At 49.0% G+C, this 19,036-nt stretch overlaps 1 protein-coding gene across 2 annotated transcripts in view; it reads left to right on the top strand.

Annotated features, from left to right (window-relative positions):
- Positions 1 to 17,537, top strand: part of GALNT10 (polypeptide N-acetylgalactosaminyltransferase 10) — a 223,165-nt gene extending 205,628 nt beyond the window's left edge. For both annotated transcript variants that reach the window (XM_023260250.2, XM_023260253.2), the window contains exons 8-12: positions 1,175 to 1,282; positions 5,488 to 5,709; positions 9,510 to 9,626; positions 12,764 to 12,913; positions 13,442 to 17,537. In XM_023260250.2, coding sequence (XP_023116018.1) covers positions 1,175 to 1,282; positions 5,488 to 5,709; positions 9,510 to 9,626; positions 12,764 to 12,913; positions 13,442 to 13,600 — 756 coding nt within the window. In that variant the 3' untranslated portion in view covers positions 13,601 to 17,537. The remainder of the gene's footprint in view (positions 1 to 1,174; positions 1,283 to 5,487; positions 5,710 to 9,509; positions 9,627 to 12,763; positions 12,914 to 13,441) is intronic.
- Positions 17,538 to 19,036: the final 1,499 nt, after the last annotated feature.

The raw sequence follows: 19,036 nt of genomic DNA, 5'->3' as shown, positions 1-19,036 counted from the left end.
CACCATACTCCCCCTCCATGAGAACAAGGGCCTTGGCAAACTTGCCACGTGTGTGCCCAGCACATGTCTGGCATGTAGCAGAGACCCCATGAATATTAGCCAGATGTCTGAATGAATCATAAGAGTGTGTAACTGTTAGGACTGTGTGCTAAGTCTTGTGCTAAGTAAGCACTTTACATGCAGTATCTCACCCCCACAGCCTGCCTCATTTAATCCTCTACAGATGAGGAAACTGAGTCTCAGAGAGGTTAAGTACCTTGATCAAAGTCACAAACCTGGTAAGTGGCTGAGCCAGCCTTTGGCCCCAGGACTGCTGAGGACGGTCTGTCTAGGCCAGGCCCCTTAGTGGATATGCGTCAGCATGGATTGTACTTCCGGAGATTTCCCACATTGCCATCAGACCACATGCAGTCAAACTCAGGAGCTCTTTGTGACACCAGGAATGTAGGGAAACACAAGGAGAAACTTGGAATTCCTCTCTACGGTGATAGCCAGCTGTGTGGCTTAGTAAGCCAGACTGCAGAGAAGTCAGGGCAGGGAGCCTGCTGCCTCTGCTCAGGGTGACCCAGCAAGAGGCTTGTAGATCTCAGAGGAAACTCCAGAACCTGGTACCACAGTTGGTAAATATACAGAGCCTAGGTGCTATCTCTTCCCCTCTCGTACCTGTGGTAGACGTTACCAAGGCGATCACCATAGTCCTTCCCGCTGAGCCGCCCTTTGCTGCCTAGAATTCTCAACACAGCTCTCCCCACACCTGCACTTGTTCGGAGCCCAGACTCTGGAGTCCGCTAAAGCCAGGTTTAAATTCTAGTTCCACCACTCACTAACCCTGTGACCTCAGACAAGCTTCTTAGCTTCTCTGAGCCTCCGTTTCTTCATCTGTAAAATGGAGCTCCATTACTACCCACTTCTTTGGTCTTCTGACAAGGCTTAAATGCAGTTGTGCACGGGGGGCTTGCAGCAGACTGCTTGGCAACGAGGAGGCGCTCAATGCCGTCAACTATTGAAAACTGCTGTGGTTATTACTGTGTTTTCCTCGCTCTGTGAATGGGGGCTTTAATAGTCCCAAGCTGATGCTTCCAGTGAATGTCTTGGAGGAGGGGGCAGTGACCTTTGAGGGGGTGGTGAATGAGAGGCAGAAATACCATCTTCTTTCTCCCTTCCCACCCTGCAGGTGTGGATGTGTGGGGGCCGGATGGAGGACATTCCCTGCTCCAGGGTGGGCCATATCTACAGGAAATATGTACCCTACAAAGTCCCCGCTGGAGTCAGCCTGGCCCGGGTAAGGTGATGGCTCCCTGGATGGGGACGGGGTGAGGGGCTATGCTCATCAGCAGAGCAGAGGCATCCTGAGACACCTGGGAACTCCAAGCCAAGTGCCTCGGGGCGGGGGAGGATGTGCACCCCCTTCCCCAACTCTCCAGGTGAAATCCAGTTTAAGAGAACTTACTTAAACCCCTGCTTAAACACTTAGGAGCTGTGACCTTTAGAGGGTTGCTTAACTCCTCTGAGCCTGTGTTTTCTCTTTTACTTAAAAAGAAGCTAATTTGTTGGCGACTCTTAGCATTGCCAGGAGAGTCAGGGAGATAGCATAGTTACTCCAAGTGTGACAGACAAGATGATTTTAGGTGGCAGACATAGGAACATTTTTATTTGCATGCGTTTAAATTAATGTGCTTTAGAAGTTAAGATGTATTAGTGTTAGCAGACTTGTGATTTCACAGGTATTATTAGGATAAAGCTAACATAGGTGCAAAGTCAGACCAGAAGTGATTTAAAGAAGCCTGTTAGATAAATGTTCGTGCAGGTGGAGCAGTGTGAGACACTGAGAAAGCCTGAGACAAAGTACTTAAAAGTTCCAGGCATGAGGGTGGTTAATAAATGTAAGTATCTTGCTCTTCTCCCCACCCCCTCCCCACTAACATTGCCAAAAAGTCTGTGTGTCAAACTATTTCATTAGCTTAAAATGGTTTGTATTAATCGCTGCTTAAATTAAATGGCCACTGGCTACAAATAGAAATGTTAGCCAGAGATTTGTTTTGGGGGTTGTTTTTTGTATTAATGATATTCCACTGAGCCTCAAATTTTAAAATATTAAGTGTCTTGAAAAAAAAAAAAAAAAAACAAGGTTACTACAAAGGAAAAATGGGGTGGGTGGGGATGCCCAGAAAGGAAAGAGGGCCGCAGGGAGGTCTGGGGGAAGCTGGAAAGGTAACTCGGTAACTGGCACAGCTTTGCCTCGTGGAGACCCCCTTTGGACAGAGACCCCTTTGCAAGCCTGTTTGGCATCAGTCCATACAGCTTCCCTCTGCCCTGGCCACCGCCTCCCCCTCCCTCATCACCTGATGACATGCAGAACTTCAGGCTCTGGGTCAGGAAGAGCCTTTGTCCTGCGAAGTACAAGGAAGACCAGCCGGCTTAACGAGGCAGTGGGTCTCCCCAGGTGGGAGCTGAGCTCCAGGGGCTGCTTTGCCGCCGGTGTTGAAGAAAAAGAGAGCCAGCAGTGCCCTCTAGTGGTGTAAGAGTCTAAGGACAGCCACATCTGCCATCCGCGCTTAGGACACAGCCCATCCCACCCGGATAGGTTGGGAGGGCGGTTTTAGATTCAGCTGGAGAGGTAGGAATCCCATTTCTTTTGAGATCCCATTGGCAATCCCAGAGGAAGGTGCCAGGCAGGAAAACAGAACAACGTCAGTCAGTAAGCCCAAGAGTGCGACTCCCAGCTACTAGGAGTGGTGGGACCATGGGGACACCTCTGACCCCTGAGCAGGACTATTCCCGAAGCATCCTTTTCTTATCCACTCATTTATAAGACCTGCCTCGTAAAAAGGCACCACCCACCTCCTCTTTACCGAACCACAGATGAATTCAGTGAATAACAGCTAACTGTAGTAACACATAAAAGTTTCCTGTGGGCTAGACGTCAGGCGAAGCATCTTCCATACATGTCTCACTTAATTTTCACTTGTTTTTAATCCCCACTGGAGCGATGAGATAAGTGAAATGTAGAGACATTAACTAACTAGAGCCAGAATTCAAACCCACTTAGGTCTGACCCGTGCCTGGCACACAGAGCAGTTGTTGCTTAAACAGTGACAGCTGTTCATCTTGGTATCAGCATCTCTTAACAAGACTGCAAAGTTTCTTTCAGCCTCTTCTCTAAATTCTGGGTTGAAACATTTTAACTTCTTTTTCACCTGTCTGTACTGTTTCAGTCTCCTGTCGACTTTAAACCAGCTAATGAATGATATGAGGGGCACCCCACATACATATGCAGGACCACAAAGATGCCTGAATCAGGCTCCCCTGAATTTGTGTCCAAGTATCTAACTACCACCCTCCTTGAGTTGCAGATCATATTTGAGTTGCAGATCATACATTAAATCATAAAGCAAATCACAAGTTTGCTTAGTGTTTTAACAGCCAAATCCTTCTAGAGCATTATCTACTAGAAGATCATTTTGATAGATTCAAGGAGAGGTCGGTTAAAAGCCCTAAAAGAGCTACATAAAGAGGGAAACCAAAGTCTTACTCAAGTTGTACAGATTCCAGGACAAACAGCCAGAGAGGAGTGAAGCCACAATTCCTCACCATCCCTGTGGCATGAGCAAATTAGTGTGCTGAAGGACCTAGGTGGGCCGCCTGGGAAACGGAGAGACTTTGGGTGTGCAAGCCTTTTTCGGTTTTCAGCTTCCTCAGGGCACAGATTTAAATTAAGCCCAGCCTTTGCCTTGCAGGGGCCTGGTATTGTTCCTTAATTGTTTAATACGTTCCTTAATTGTTTTCTAACCTACTGTCAGTCTCTTCAGCACTCAGAAAGAATGAGGCTGATAGCAGCAAGGAAATTCCATAGCTTCCTAGTCCCAAACTCAGAGTCAGCAAAATTGAAGAGTGAGTGAAAACTTTTGTCGTTGGCATGGGGCCCCCTCCTGATGGCTTCTTTCCTCCTTGCTCAGGAGTCAGCAAACTGCTTTCATGTGGCCTGTGCACTAAGAATGGTTTTTACATTTTTAAGTAGTTAGGGTGAAAAAATGAAAGAAGAATATTTTGTGATACATGAAAATCAAATTTCAGTCCATAAAGTTTTATTGGAACACAACCACACCCATTCATTTACATAATGTCTATCTAGGGCTCCTTTTCCACCACCTCAGAGTTAAAACCATATGGTCTGCAAAGCCCAAAATATTTGCGATCTGACCCTTTACACAAAATAGTTGTCCACCCCTGCCTTATCTTCTGCTTCTAGAGCAGTCATTCACACTGAGGTGTGAATGACTGATAACAGTTTAAAATACTAACTCCCTTTTCCCCTTCAGAAGAAAATTTGGATTGCAATAGGGAGAAAATCCTTTATGATAGCAAAAAAGCCTGTAGAGTTAAATGTTGGGGGTGAAGGGCAGATTTCTGGCAACAGTCAGGGGTTGGAGAAAGATATTTTGGAGCAGAGAATTTCCCCCTGAACACTGAAGCTGTGCTCTTCTGGAACCAGCTGTCTGAAGTTCTCAGCAGGTGGTGTCTACAACTGCAGATGAAATAAGGAATTTTCATCCCAGTTACACAGAAGAATTCACTTTCCCTCTATCTCCAAGTCTGCTCACAAACAGGTTGTTTTCCTGACTGCTGCCTCTACTTGCCAGTAATGTGGTTGCCATTTTTATATCGATCATCCCTGTGCTTCATATTCAAAGAAGCAGCAAGCTTTGCACCTCAAAGGATTTTTTAAAATTCCAGCTGCTGGTGGAATTACAGCTTTTGGTTGCAAATTATTGTTTTCAACCAGGGTACTTGGTCAGCACTCTTAATAGAAAATGACAGAAACCCCACTCAAACTGGCATAAGCAGAAAGAGAATTCACTGACTTATGTTAATAGAAAGTCCCAAGATAGTGCTCACTTCAGGTATGGCTGGATTCAGGTACTAAAAGGAACGTGTTCCTCGTCCAGCCGTCAGTTCTGTTTCATTCATTCAGCCTTGGTCAGGTTTTCCATATGACCCAGCAGCTCTGGCCTCTAGCTTACCCAGCAATGAATGCAAGTGGAAAGAGCAATTCTCCCCAATAGTTCCAGTGAAATCGCCATGCTAATGTCATTGATTCTGATTGGCTTGGCGTGAGTCACGTGCTCGCTGACCAATCCCTAGAGTCAGGGCTGGTTCCCATTAGCGGGGCTGGTTCATGTACCTTTCCTGAAGCCACTTGAGAGAGAGGACAGAAGCAGAGGAGGGAGGCTACAGCTAGAAAAAGGGGGTGGAAGATGCACAGGTAAAACAACAGCCATCTCTTAGCCGGAAGTTGTAGAGTCCTTAAAACGTGCATAAATAAATATAGAAGGCTTTAAAAACATGGTGGGCTAGGGTCTTTGATGCAACACAAAATAAGAAAGATGAACCTCAACTTCCAGGATCCTTGCCCCCAGCCCCCCCTCCCCGCCCCTGGCCTCAGCCCCTCGGAGGGCCTGACCCTTCCACCTCCCTGTCGCCCTCCAGAACCTGAAGCGAGTAGCCGAGGTGTGGATGGACGAATACGCCGAGCACATTTACCAACGCCGGCCAGAGTACCGCCACCTGTCTGCTGGGGACGTCGCTGCCCAGAAGAAGCTCCGCAGCTCCCTTAACTGCAAGAGTTTCAAGTGGTTTATGACCAAGATCGCGTGGGACCTCCCCAAATTTTACCCGCCGGTGGAGCCCCCGGCGGCAGCTTGGGGAGAGGTGAGTCTGAAGGGCCCGGTGCAAAATGCAAACGCGGAACCCCTGTTCACAAGACAGGCAAAGAGTGCCAATTAAGGCATGAAATACAAAACATGTTTCTTTCTTGAGTCTCTCTAGCCTTGTGGTGGTTTTTTATATGCTACTTAATGTTCTAAGTAGAGAAAAATTAAAACTTTAATATTAGCATAAATTTTACCATTCAGCTTCATATTATGCAGTGTGAGTTTTAAATGCAAATAGAAGAGCATTTAGCTCATGTGCCAGATGGGTGAAATTTCACAATCTGTATTTCAACCCTTGTACGTGCATATGTATTTCTTACCAGAACGGTGCAAACACAGCACAAAGCTAATTCAGCTGATTTTATTTCACTTGTTGCTAATGCATACTTTATTTTATTTTTTTAAATTTATTGTGAGAGAGAGAGAGAGAGAGAGAGAATCCCAAGCAGGCTCTGTGCTTCCAGTGTGGAGCTCATTGTGGGACTTGAACTCACGAACCATGAGATCATGACCTGAGCCAAAGCCAGGAGTCAGTTGCTTAACCAGCTGAACCACCTAGGTACCCCGATAATACATACTTTCTAAACCCACTCTACCTGTGGCTTGCTGATGCGTGAGGAAGAGCAGAAAGAAAAACTGGGGGTTGCCCTCTTCTTCCCTTCCTTCTGTGTTATCTTCCGCTGGTAAGGAAAGTGGTCTGCAGGTCCAGGGAAGTAATGCAAGAGGCTATTAGAGCTCCCTGGCTCTTCCTGTGTCTCTGAATACCTCGGCCTTCTTTGTGCAGTCAAGTTCTGGTCGGAAAACACGGCCTTCAGACATGCCAGCACACCACTTAGTCTTAGCTGTAACTTGAGTCTTGCTGAACTCCCATGCACGCAGGACCCCAGGGATTCTGTGCTTCTGGGGCATCACAGAAGGTACAGCGAATGCCCGTGTACCGTGTTATCACCTCTGCTCACATGCATGCTCCCTTGTCCTATCAGATTCCACTGACAAGTTCAAAGATAAAATTATTTAAAAAAAATTTTTTTTTAACTTAAATCCAAGTTAGTTAACATATAGTGTAATAATAATTTCAGGAGTAGAATTTAGTGATTCACCACTTACATATAACACCCAGTGCTCATCCCAACAAGTGCCCTCCTTAATGCCCGTCACCCATTTAGCCCATCCCACTATCCACCTCCCGTCCAGCAACTCTCAGTTTGTTCTCTATATTTAAGAGTCTCTTATGATTTGCCTCTCTCTGTGTTTTTATTTTATTTTTCCTTCCCTCCTCCTATGTTCATCTGATGAGTTTCTTGAATTCTACATGAGTGAAACCCTATGAGATCCGTCTTTCTCTGACTGACTCATTTCACTTAGCATAATACCCTCCAGTTCCATCCACGTTGTTGCAAATGGCAAGATTTCGTTTTTCATTGCCAAGTAGTATTCCATTTTATATATATATATATATATATATATATATATATATATATATATATAAACCACATCTTCTTTATCCATTCATCAGTCGAACACTTGAGCTGTTTCCATAATTTGGCTGGCACGTGAAAAGATGCTCAACGTCACTCATCATCAGGGAAATACAAATCAAAACCACAATGAAATACCACCTCACACCTGTCCCGGTGGCTCAGATTAACAACCCAGGAAACAACAGGTATTGGCAAGGATGTGGAGAAAAGGGAAGTCTTTTGCACTGTTAATGGGAATGCAAACTGGTTCAGCCAGTCTGGAAAACAGTATGGAGGTTCCTCAAAAAAATTAAAAATAGAACTACCTTACCGACCCAGCAGTAGCACTACTATATATTTATCCAAAGGATAAAAAATGCTGATTTGAAGGGACACATGTACCCCAATGTTTACAGCAACACTATTATTAAAACTTTTAAGACCACGACAGCAGAGCTTTAAACCAATGACAGCCCCTTCTGAGTGAGGGGCCTGGGGCCGCTGCCTGTGTCACACTCCTCAAGCCCGTCCTGCTGGGGGAGGCAGACCATCTTCTAGCAGAAGAAGCATTCTGTCACCAGACTCTGGCTCCTGGTGTCTGAGCTGAGAGGACCACTCATTTATAGATGGACATACCGGGGCTGGGGGACAAGGAGCATAAGGGTTAGATCTCCTTCCTTGCAGGTGACAGAAGTCCAGTTTGAAGTGAAAAGAGAAATGTAGTGAATCTCATAGAAACGTTGGGTAGCTGTGGCTTCAGACACGTGGATCCAGGGGCTCAAATGATGTCAGTTGCTTTTTCTCCTGTTTACCTCTGCTGCCATTTCTGTTAGCCTCATGCTGAGGGTAGCAAGATGGTTTCCAGAAGCTTGAAGCTGGCCCAGCAACAGAAAGTATATGCCTCCTTCCCAGTAAAGCCAGCACAGCTCCAGGAATCAAGTCTGATTCTTAGGTCTGCACCAATCACTGTGGCCACGGGAGGAAGGGGGAAAGCAGGGGTGGACAGATACTCTAGCAGGCCACAGAGTGGGGAGAGGGCGGTAGTCCCATAGAAAATCAGGGTGCTGTTACCAGAGGAAGGAGTGAGGGGTTTGAGCCAACAGAAACACCAGGTATGGCTTGTTCAAATTCATACAGCAAGTTAGAGGGGCCTTTCCTGACTAAGCTGTCTGGCCCATCCCATCTAACACCAGCATAGATACTGTAGAGGAGGTGTCGTGCTGACTTCCCTCATGAAGCTCTTCATTTCTTTGCCAGTTTATTGGCTTTTTCCCCTGTATTAGGGCCAGTCTTCCGAGAAGCAGACACCAAGAGACTTGTTGGGGGAATCCCTGAGAGAAGGAACGAGAAGGGAGCCAGGAGAGGCTGGGAGATCTGCTGTGGGGCTGGTCTGCCCGCTGGGAATGGGAAAGGGGAGGAAGAAGGGCTGCCGTAGGAGGAGTCCCACACTGCAAGCATGCTCTTGAGCCAAGTGACTGAGCAGTCTTCAAGCCAAGTCTCCTACCAGAGAAGTCAGCATCTCCCTGGAATGGGCCTCCACAGTCCCCCTCCCCCGCTCCGTCGCTGGCTGGAAGCAGCCCATGGGAAGCACGGCCTCCACTCAGACACAGTGGATTCCGGACAGAGCGGCCGGGCAGTCAGACTCCCTGCAGCAGGGCAACTGAGGAGCACATTTTCATGGCCACCACACCTCCAACCCAACCCCTCAGTCAAGATAGGAGTGATTCTGTGAGGCAGGAACTACACGATGCACCTACACGGCATGGTGGCCTTCAGGTAGTGAGTGCTGACCAACCGTGAGCAGTGAGGCCTTCTGCTCCAGCCCAGTGCTCCTCTCACCACACCCACCCTGTCTTACTGAAACTCTTGTTTTTTGGATCGAGAACCTCTTGCCATTCACCTGCTCTTTAAGGCCAAGACCCCACAGCAAAGATGCCCCGTCCTTTTCTAGGGTGGCTTTCAAGATATGGTCCCTGCGTCTCCTGGAATGGGAGTAAAATTCCATTCCTGGAACTGTTGGATTAGATTCTCCAGGAATGGAGCCAGAGAGTCCTCTGAATACCAACCCCCCTCAACTTCCAGGTCCCCACTGCCACCCTGTGACTTTGCATGCTCTAGGACAAAGCTGGCTTTGGAGGAGCTCCTCTCTGAGGACTGAGTATTCCTGTACTGAGAAGCGCAAGGCACGTCCACCAACCCAGGGCAAGCTTCATTAAGATAATGCAGAGCTTCCTCCATCCGATGTCTCTGCTGGGTTCCCTCCTTCCATCCCGGCGGGGTCCCAGGGGACTATCTCAAGGTGCCTCATTAGTCCACTCTTTCCTTCTGTCTCTTTCAGATTCGCAACGTGGGCACAGGGCTGTGTGCTGACACGAAGCATGGGGCCCTGGGCTCCCCGCTGAGGCTGGAGAGCTGTGTCCGGGGCCGTGGGGAGGCTGCCTGGAACAACATGCAGGTAAGGGCCACTTCTCAGGGACTGGCGGCCAGGTTTTCCTGGGCCATCTGTGGCCTGGAATGCTCACATGGTCAGGGCAGGGAGAGAGACGCCAAGGGTCAGTGACGAGTCACAAAAGCTAGCCCAGGGGATGAGTTATAAGAGTTTTCTGAACACCTTAGAAAGAGGAATCCTTCACATTGCAATAAAATCATCAATCGGGTCTGTTGGCAAATGACAGACACCCCAAATGGCCTTCAACAAAAAGAATAATATATTGGCTCATGTATGCCGTTGAAGAGCTTAAATGATGTCATCAGGAGATCTCCAGGGTCTCAACTCTTCTTCCTTTCTGTTGGCCTCATCCTTCATCCGGCTCTTCCCATATGGTGGCAGATATGACCACCAGCAGCAAAGGCTTCCAACCCGCCAGTGAAAAGGCATGTCCCTTTCCAGAGTTCTGGAGAAGCCATGGGGGTGCTCACATATTGGCTTTCCTGAGCCAGTTACAATAGGGGATGTGATACAGTCCTCGTGTTGATCAAGCCCCACGTCACATGCCCACTCCTGGAGCCTGTGGTGTGGTCAGCCTCACCTGAAGGACGGGGAGACGAATGAGGAGAGTGGGTTCCCCAGGGGATCGTGCCCAAGCGGTGTTATCAGAAGAATGAAGGCTACAGGCCAGCGGTGCAGAAAAAGCCACCACCCTCAAGAAACTGCATTTAACTGCCGTGATCCCCCCAGCACCAACGGTTAACCCTAAAATCACATCGCATCCCACCTCCACTGACTCTTGGTTCGAGGGAACATTTTTATAGTCTCCTTCCTGTGGGTTTTCTGACATTTTGGAAGTGCACACTGATAGAAGCCCATATTGCGGGGCCTCTGCAAAAACAGAGCTCAGAAGGGGTGAGTGGCACGCTCACTGCGAAGGAACAGCACTGCCTCTCAGATGGGCCCAGTGCCCGGCCTGACAGTGTCTGCCCCTCCCTCTGAAGTCCTTGCTCCCTCTCCTCCCTTGGTAACAGTTATTAGAAGTGGCCCTCCTTCACCGATTCTCCTGAATTCTTCAGGGCAGCGTGTGGCCGCTCCCCACACCCACCCCACGAAGGAGAACCCCAAAAGAGACCAGGAAGAGCACAGGGCCTGGGAGAACGTGCCTGGAGAGCTCGACCTGGGATAGCCTCACTGTGTGGCAGAGTCCACACTAATGCCTGAAGATTCACTCGAACAAGGAACAAAATGATGTCTGGCTGCCTGGCTGTGCCAGCCTCCACCCTCTGAAATGGGAAGCATGGCAGCCCATTTGCCCCTGTGGGATCGATATTCCCTAGGGCTCTCAGACACCCTGAGCAGAAAGCTCTCGTGAGCCTGAAAAGGGAGAAATGTGAGTCTAAAATGCAGAAGACCCGGGAGATAATCAGGAAGCAGTAGCTGGCACAACCACTCCTTTGCCACCATGGGGTCCACTCCTGGCCAACATGGAGTAGGGTAACAGGGACTGGATTTACTCTCCTGCCAGGAACAACTGAAAAACAGAAAATGCGTGAAACACTCTTTTCAAGAGAGCAGACAACAGAGGGTTCTATTAAAGAGACGGACATTGCCGTTGTAAACCTTCCCTCAAAGAAAACCCCAGGCCCAGATAGATTCATCGGTGATTCCTACCAAACACTTAAGCAATGTTACCAACTCTACAAAAACTTTTCCAGAAAAGGAGGGAGTACTCGCCAACTTATTTTGTGAGGCCAGCATTACCTTCGTAGCAAAACCAGACTGACCCATATACGAAAATTACAGACCAGTATCCCTGGTGAACATAGGTGCAAAAATTCTAAACAGAATTTTAGAAAATCCCATCCAGCAGTGTGTAAAAAGGATAATACATCGTGACTAAGTGTAATTTATCTGAGGGATGCATGATTGGTTGAATATTAGAAAAGTAATCAATAGACTCACCGTGCTAACTGAAAAAGAAAAACCACATAATCACCTTATACCCAGAAAAAGCATTTGACAAAATCCAACATTCATTCCTGATAAAAACGGTCGCAAACCAGGAATAAGGGAACTTCCTCAACTTGATCAAGGTCATCTATAGAAAACCCGCAGCTAACATCAAACTTAATGGTAAAAATCTGAATGTTTTACCCCTAATTATCAGGGATAATACAGGGATTCTGACCTTACTGTTTCTATTTGACACTGTACTAACCTGTGGCAAGAAAAAGAAAAGTCATGCAGATGGGTGAAGAAGGAAAATAATTTGTAGACTATACGATCATCTTTATTTGTAGACTGTAGGATCACCTTTGTGGAAAATTCTATTGACTCTACAGAGAAACTACCAGAATTAATAAATGAACTTATCAAAGTTATGAGATACGAAAACCAATTGTATTTCTATACGTGAATAATGAAGAATCAGAAATTAAAACAAGTCAAATTAAAATTAAATTGAGTCAAAACATATCAAATTATGTACTTTAAATGTGTATGGTTAATTGTATGCCAGTTATTCTCCAGTAAAGCTGCTGGAAAAAACGCTTATTAACTCAATACAATAGTGAACCTGGTTTGGATCCTGATTGAAACAGACTGTGAAAAGAAACTTACAAAGCAATTTAAGAACACTTGAACTCTTCTTACTTGATGACCTTGAGGACTTTGCAATAACTTTTTATTGTTATAATGGCACTTCGGTGAAGTATTTGCACCTGAGATGATATGATGTCTGTAATTTGCTTCAGAATAACGTTGAGGTGGGGGGTTGTGATGGGGGGTAAAGCTGTAACAAGATTCACCATGAGTTGGTAATTGTCGAAGCTGGGTGATTGGAAGGGGTGTGGTCAATACTGTTCCCTGGATCTCAATGTTTAACATTTTCTATCATTACAGAAAAGAGAGGGGTGCCTGGGTGGCTCAGTTGGTTGAGCATCCAACTCTTGATTTCAGCTCAAGATCTCATGGTTGTGGGGTCGAGCCCCGCGTCGGGCTCTGTGCTGATGGCGTGGAGCCTGCTTGGGATTCTCTCTCCCCGTCCTCCCTCTGCCCCTCCCCTGCACATGCACTCTCGCTCTCTCAAAAAAAAAAAAAGGAAAGAAAGAAAGAAAGTCCCCAGTTTTGCCATCCCTATAATGATGTCCCTGTATGTACAGGTGTTCACCTTCACCTGGAGAGAGGACATCCGACCTGGAGACCCCCAACACACGAAGAAGTTCTGCTTTGACGCCATCTCCAACACCAGCCCGGTCACCCTCTATGACTGCCACAGCATGAAGGGCAACCAGCTGTGGAAATACCGCAAAGTAAGGCGGGCTGTGTGGGCGGAACAGGGCAACCTGCTTGGTTTTAAACAAAGAGAAGCAGACGGGCATGCAGCACCTCACTTCCCCCCACAGAGCATGCTCGCCCGTGCATTCGCGCCACACACCCGCCATGCCCCACTTCTCTGCCATTTGAGAGATGCCAGAAAGCCAGGTTTTTATGTGAAATCTCTACGCTCTTACATGCTGGCAGCTGAGTCCATAAAACACCAGCACCACCACCGTCATGAGAACCGATGCCAGTGGGCCAGAGACGAGCATGAGTAGGGCCCAGGCCCGGAGGTGGCACACAGGTCACTTCCACCCGCATCCCCCCGGGGCAGAGCTCAGGCACAGGGCAAGGCCGCCTGCGGGGGAGGCCGGGCAGGGTCTCGCTGTGCCCTCAGCAGGGAGGCCTCGCAGGTCAGTGAACGCAGACGGCCGCTGCCTCACTGCCCCGTTGCTATCGTTGCTGCTGCCGTTGGTTCAGATCCCCAGCGCCGCCTCCCTGATTACCTCCCTGTTTCGTAGGACAAGACCCTGTACCACCCCGTCAGCGGCAGTTGCATGGACTGCAGTGAAAGTGACCACAGGATCTTCATGAACACCTGTAACCCCGCTTCTCTGACCCAGCAGTGGCTGTTTGAACACACCAACTCGACAGTCTTGGAAAAATTCAACAGGAACTGAGCCCTGGTGTCTTAGCGGGCCTGGTGGGGTCCTCTCCTGGCGCTTCCGGCAGCCTTCCCCTCCCGAGGGAGGCAGGGCTTCCGTGGGCAGCGTGACGTGAAAGGCGCTGGCCAACAGGTCTAGGGCAGAGAGGGCTCTGACGGCTGGAGCAGGAGGCCCACCTGTTCCTTGAGGCCCAGTGGTAGCCGCGGGGTGGACAACAGACCCCACATGAGGCCCCACAAAGAGCAGTGCCTGCTTTAATCCCTGACGGCATCATGGAAATCTAGGAGGGCCTTACCAACTTTGTCACCACGTTCCTTTGGGCATTATGTGGGAGAAATGCCAAGGCAGCCCTAGGCTACCCGAAAATGGGTCCTACAAGGTTACCTAGCCTTGAGATGGCTCGTATGTGACGGCCCTTTAGAAAGAGAAGCGCCTGTTGTCCGTCTGGGCACTTGTAGCACCTCTGCTGTCTGTCCGCTGCAGAAGGGGAGGGAGGGAGTCTTTCTTGGGGCCACTGGTTTCAGCCATTTAGTTTCTGCCTGTCATGGAGTAGCTGAGTAACTACAGTTACTGCCCGGCTTCTGTTCTGTCACAGCCCCAGGCGATGCATTCGAAGGCCGTACCTGGGCCCTCAGAGCATCCAGTACTGAACACTGGCCAGCTGCCAGGCCTGGGGTCAGAAGCTGGACCTCTAGACGTTCCTTTGCCGCCATGGACACATGGGATGTCTCTCCTTGCTCTCTGGGCACAAGACAGCTCAGCCACCAGCTCTTCAGGGCTGGGTTTCAGATGACTTGGGCCCATGGAAAAGGCCTAGTAGAAGACCTCCAAACCAGATATTCTGGCTGAATTTCCCTTATCAGTGCTTCCATTTTCCTCTTTCTCTCTTGGGCAATTACCTGCCTCAAGAAAGGAACAGATGTGTGAAGTGCTCACCTCACAAAGTCTGGAGGCCTCCAAGGTGGACCGGGGGCGAGATGCCCAGCCTCTGACCTCATCGCGGCTCCAGTTCTCACACAGAACTCTAGAATTTTTATAGAACTGTATCATTGGATCACAAACTAGAACGCTACATAGGATTCTGGTATTCTAGCATCCAGTTGGGATTTCTAGAATGCTGCGATTTAAAAGAGCCAGCCAAGTGTAATATAGTTAAGGCATCCAGCCCCCAACCTAGAGACAATCTTTGAAATCCGAGGTTGGTGGTGTCCGGGGGGGGGAGGGGGGGGTAAGGGATGGGTGACCCATGTCCGTCCGTCAGCTCGTACCGGAGGCCTCGGTATGACACGGTCCACAGTGCAGACCCGAAGCCCTGCACCCTCCACCGCCTTCACAGCTGCAGTGGAGGAGGGTCCCACGAACAGGCAGACACCCAGCTCCATGCCAGTCCCTCGTGTTTACCTTTTGCTTTGTTAATTATGTGTCGGGCTCCCAGAGGGCTCCCAAGCTAATAGGAAGCATTTCTGTGACCAACCTGCCACCCACTGATTCAGAAATGGAAATCGCATTCTACAACCTATGGCTCCCACCAGCTAGTCCAGGAAATACTTGAAACCAGTGTTCCAATTAGAGCTGGGTCTCTCGATTGTGTCATTTACCAATTAAATGAGACATTAATCTGGGAACAGAGCCACGAATCTGCCTTTGAGATGCTGGCTGATCTCAAGGCCATCAGTTATCAGGGGCGGGGAGGCAGATAAAACACTCCTAACCACCACCACCCCAATTAAGCATATAGCTGGCAAAGCATCACTTCCTCCACTTCTGCCCCCACACACACCCTGCCCTGGCCGCCTGTCCCCAGGAGAGGTGGCCCCTGTGCGTGCAACAGCTTGCTTGATCCCTTCTTGTTGATCCCTCCGTGTCTTTTCCAAACGAGTGCCATATCTTTAGAAGTGGCCCTCCATAGGAAGGAGTCCAAAGAGGAGGCCCCTTCTGGGATCTAGGAGAACAAGAGTTGCAGTTTGGAGAACTGAGGGTTCATCATCAGAGAGCAAAGCAGCATCATTAAAATAAAAACTGTGCCTTTTAAAAAGAAAAAAATGCAAATGTACAGCAAATCCCTAAACTTGAACAATTTCCTAGTGCCTTGCTAGACAAACATAAAGGGGCAGGGTTGGGGGCGGGGGAGGGGAAACTTTCGTGGTAGTGTGTGCAGTTTCTGTTGGATGAGTGTGTGTTTCTTGACTTCTGATTTCAAGCAGGAGACGTTGGGCCTAGGGCAGGATCTGGGAGGCGGAGATGCCCCTCAAGGGCCAGAGGCTGGAATTATTCCAGTTCATGGCAAGTAACCCTCCAAGTTAAAAGGGCAGCTGGACAACTCATTTTGTCTGTGGCCTAGAAGGGCCTCAGCAACCCCTGGGAGAGGGCCCTGTTTGTAGACCACGCCTGGAGTCCCCCACCCCAGCCCCCACACGGAGCGCAGCGCACTCGCTAGGTCTCCAGATGTCCCATTCCAAGTGGGTGACAGTGTCCTCGGCAAGACCAGGACTCCTGTGGAAAGCAGGTGCAGCACCAAGCGGGCTTCAGCTTTCCTCTGTCCCATTCTTGGGTCCTCCATTAGGGTCTGCTTTTGCACCCTCGACGGGATGGGCAGGTCCTCTGAGCAGCACTTGATGAGCCCTCACCAGGAGGTGCTGGGACTCGGCAAAGTGTGTAAGAGGGGAAGGAAGAGGTTCACGGCTCAGCTGACCAACTGACTGGTTACAAATACCACTGGTTGCTTTGGCCTCCTTTTTGAAAACCACCTGTCTCAGAGATCCAGGTTCCTGCCCACACTGCCAGCCGATGCTCAGTACAGCAGCCAGGACCTGTGGAGACGCTCTCATCTGGGTCATGGGTGAGAACGTGGGCCCCTTTGCCTCCCTTTATTCTGAGCATGAGGTCACAAAACAGGGTGCAGCCAGAAAGCATCATGACCGTGTGGCTCACCAGCAGCCTTTCCAGAGGGGGAACTCCGGAAACATTTTGGAATGCGGAGAGCCTCTTTGCTGTAAATACAAGGCCTTTGGAGGTGGCTAAATGTTCAGGCACACGTGTGAAAAGCCATTCTACCGTGTGCCTCCCCCTGGAGCTTTCAACTTTTAAAATAGTCCAGGAACCGCCCCTTCTCCCCTTGTGGAAGAATTAGTTCAGAGGCAGAGGGGGGCACTTCCACGGGGGGCGGGGGGGTGACATTAGGCCTAGGGGAGAAAGAGCAGTTCCTGTTGAAGATGCGGCATATAGATTCCCAAAGTGCACCCTATATTCACTTTCCAAACCTACCTGTCGAATTTCTCTCTCTCCTTAAGAAAGAGATGATACCCTTGAAAATGGCTCCCTGTTTCTTTCCGTGTATCTTCATTTTTCTAGTCTCTGGAATCTCAAAAGCGTGGCAAAGCACTTTACGGTAGTAACCGAGAATTACTCTGACTGGGGATTCCTTGCTTCAGTGGTCTCTAGTGTGTACAGATTGGGCGATCTTTTATAATTCCTGGGAGGCAATGCATTTTTAATGTTTTCTGAAGATTTTTAAGCGTGGGAGAGGGGCAAGGAGTGCAGTCCAATTCTGGAATTCTTTTCTACTTTCCACCGATGCTCTTTGTGAAAATCGAAGTAATATTTCAGTTCAAACTTGATCTTGAGCCAAGGCCAAGGCCCACTGCCGCCTCTGGGGTGGGTGTTGGACCTACATCCCAAGTGACAAGGTCCTCTTAGCATCCGCTCCCCAGATGGCTTTGATTCAGCCTCTCCAGACAACAGGGTTGAGCTCCTGCTCTGTTTTGGGCGTGAAGCCTGGGATCCCAAAGGGACTACAGGCAGGGAATATTGAGATGGCAGACTGGGATTCTAAACAGAGAGCTCAAGACCACCAACCTCTCTTCTCCTGCCCGGAAAAGTGAGCCTTTGTGATGAACTGACTTACTGTGTACAATTGTGATTGTTGTTGAGTAAACCTCCAGACTTTGTCTAACGTGTTCTCTGGCTTGTTCTTGTCACGCACCATTTTTCAGTCCGTCATTCCCCACGTATTCAGGGAGTGTCTGCTCGGTACCCAGGCCCTCTGCCAGATACCGAACAAGTCCCCGACAGCTGTCCTTCTAGAGAGGAAGGTGGACCTCTAACAACCAACCAAGATGACTCTAGATGTGAGCAGGGCTATGAAGAATATAAACCGAGATGTCTCAGAGACTGGATTGGGAGGCAACATTGGGTAGGCCGGTCAGAGCGTGTCTCTGTGAGAGCCGAAAGACATGAGGGAGTCTGAGCCAAGAGGCAGTTTGGGGGAGAGAGTTCCAGGCAAAGGGAGTCACTACTGCAAGAACCCTGAGCAGGAGGGAGTTTCTGTGTTGAAGGCACAGGAGGTGAGCTCACAGGGTTAGGTGGGGTAGCCCACAAAGGGTCTGACAGACTACAGCCAGGAATGGAAGATTTCAGGGGGGCAGGACAAGGTGAAATGGCTTTATTTCTGATGCTCACCCATCAGCCACAGGTGTCTACCTACCAAAATATTACGATGCTTTTGAATATTAGATTTGTATCATTTGTGTAATGCCACATTCTAGAAACAGCATTGGCTGGCCTGGCTCTGCAGATCCTGCCCCTCAGTTTTCTGCCATAAAATGGCCAGTTTTTGGATGATCTTTCCAGCCCCACCTCTGGTTCCCTGGTTGAAACTTAGTGCAGGACTACCGGTCCAGCCAGCCCAAGCTGCCTGCTGATGCTGTCGCCCAGAGCCCACCAGAGGGCGCTGTGGACCACGTCTTGGAAAAGGCAGATTAAGGGGGGTGGAAATCTGTTCACTGGCCTTCTGAGCCCTGGAACCAGAAGATGGATATTGTTAATTTTCTTCTAAAATTTTAATGGTTTCTTTAAAAAGATTAAATTATTTTACTAGGGACAGAGGAAGAGAGGGAAGAAGATTCCAGGTGCAGGGGCCGCATGTGCTAAGACTCTGTGGAGGGAACATGACATGTATGAAGGTCAGTGAGGTGGGAGCAGAGTGAGTGAGAAAAAAGAGACAAGAAGGAAAGGGTGGGCAGAAGCCAGACTCTGCAGGGTCTTGTAGGCCATGTTAAGGCGTCTCTGAGCTTTATTTTTAAAGCAGTAGGGACCATTGGAGGGTTTTTAACTGGGCAGGGTGAGAGCATCAGATGTGCCCTCAACTGATGTTTATAGCCAGGAATGACTTTCTTGAGCTGCTGGGCACATAGTTGGCACCTCGGGCCTGCAGAGTGAAAACTCCAGGGCAGCTGGCCCTCAGTTGCCTTCTCGAAATCACTGATTCCTGGGAGGAAAGGTCCTTCCCCACTGGGACAGGTGGGAGGATGGGGTGAATTAACATGTCTCATCCATTCTAGCTCCTCAGCTCCCAAGCCCACAAGCAAGGGTAGAATCCAAGGTATCTAAAGCACTCAGCTAGACACACAGTGGGAGCTCTGTCAGTGGTTGGTGGCATACTTATTCAGGAGC

Source organism: Felis catus, chromosome A1, assembly GCF_018350175.1.
Source record: "Felis catus isolate Fca126 chromosome A1, F.catus_Fca126_mat1.0, whole genome shotgun sequence".
In the NCBI taxonomy this organism is placed as follows: Eukaryota; Metazoa; Chordata; class Mammalia; order Carnivora; family Felidae; genus Felis; species Felis catus.
Note: the sequence above shows the minus strand (reverse complement) of the source record. Positions and strands in the feature narration are given on the sequence as shown.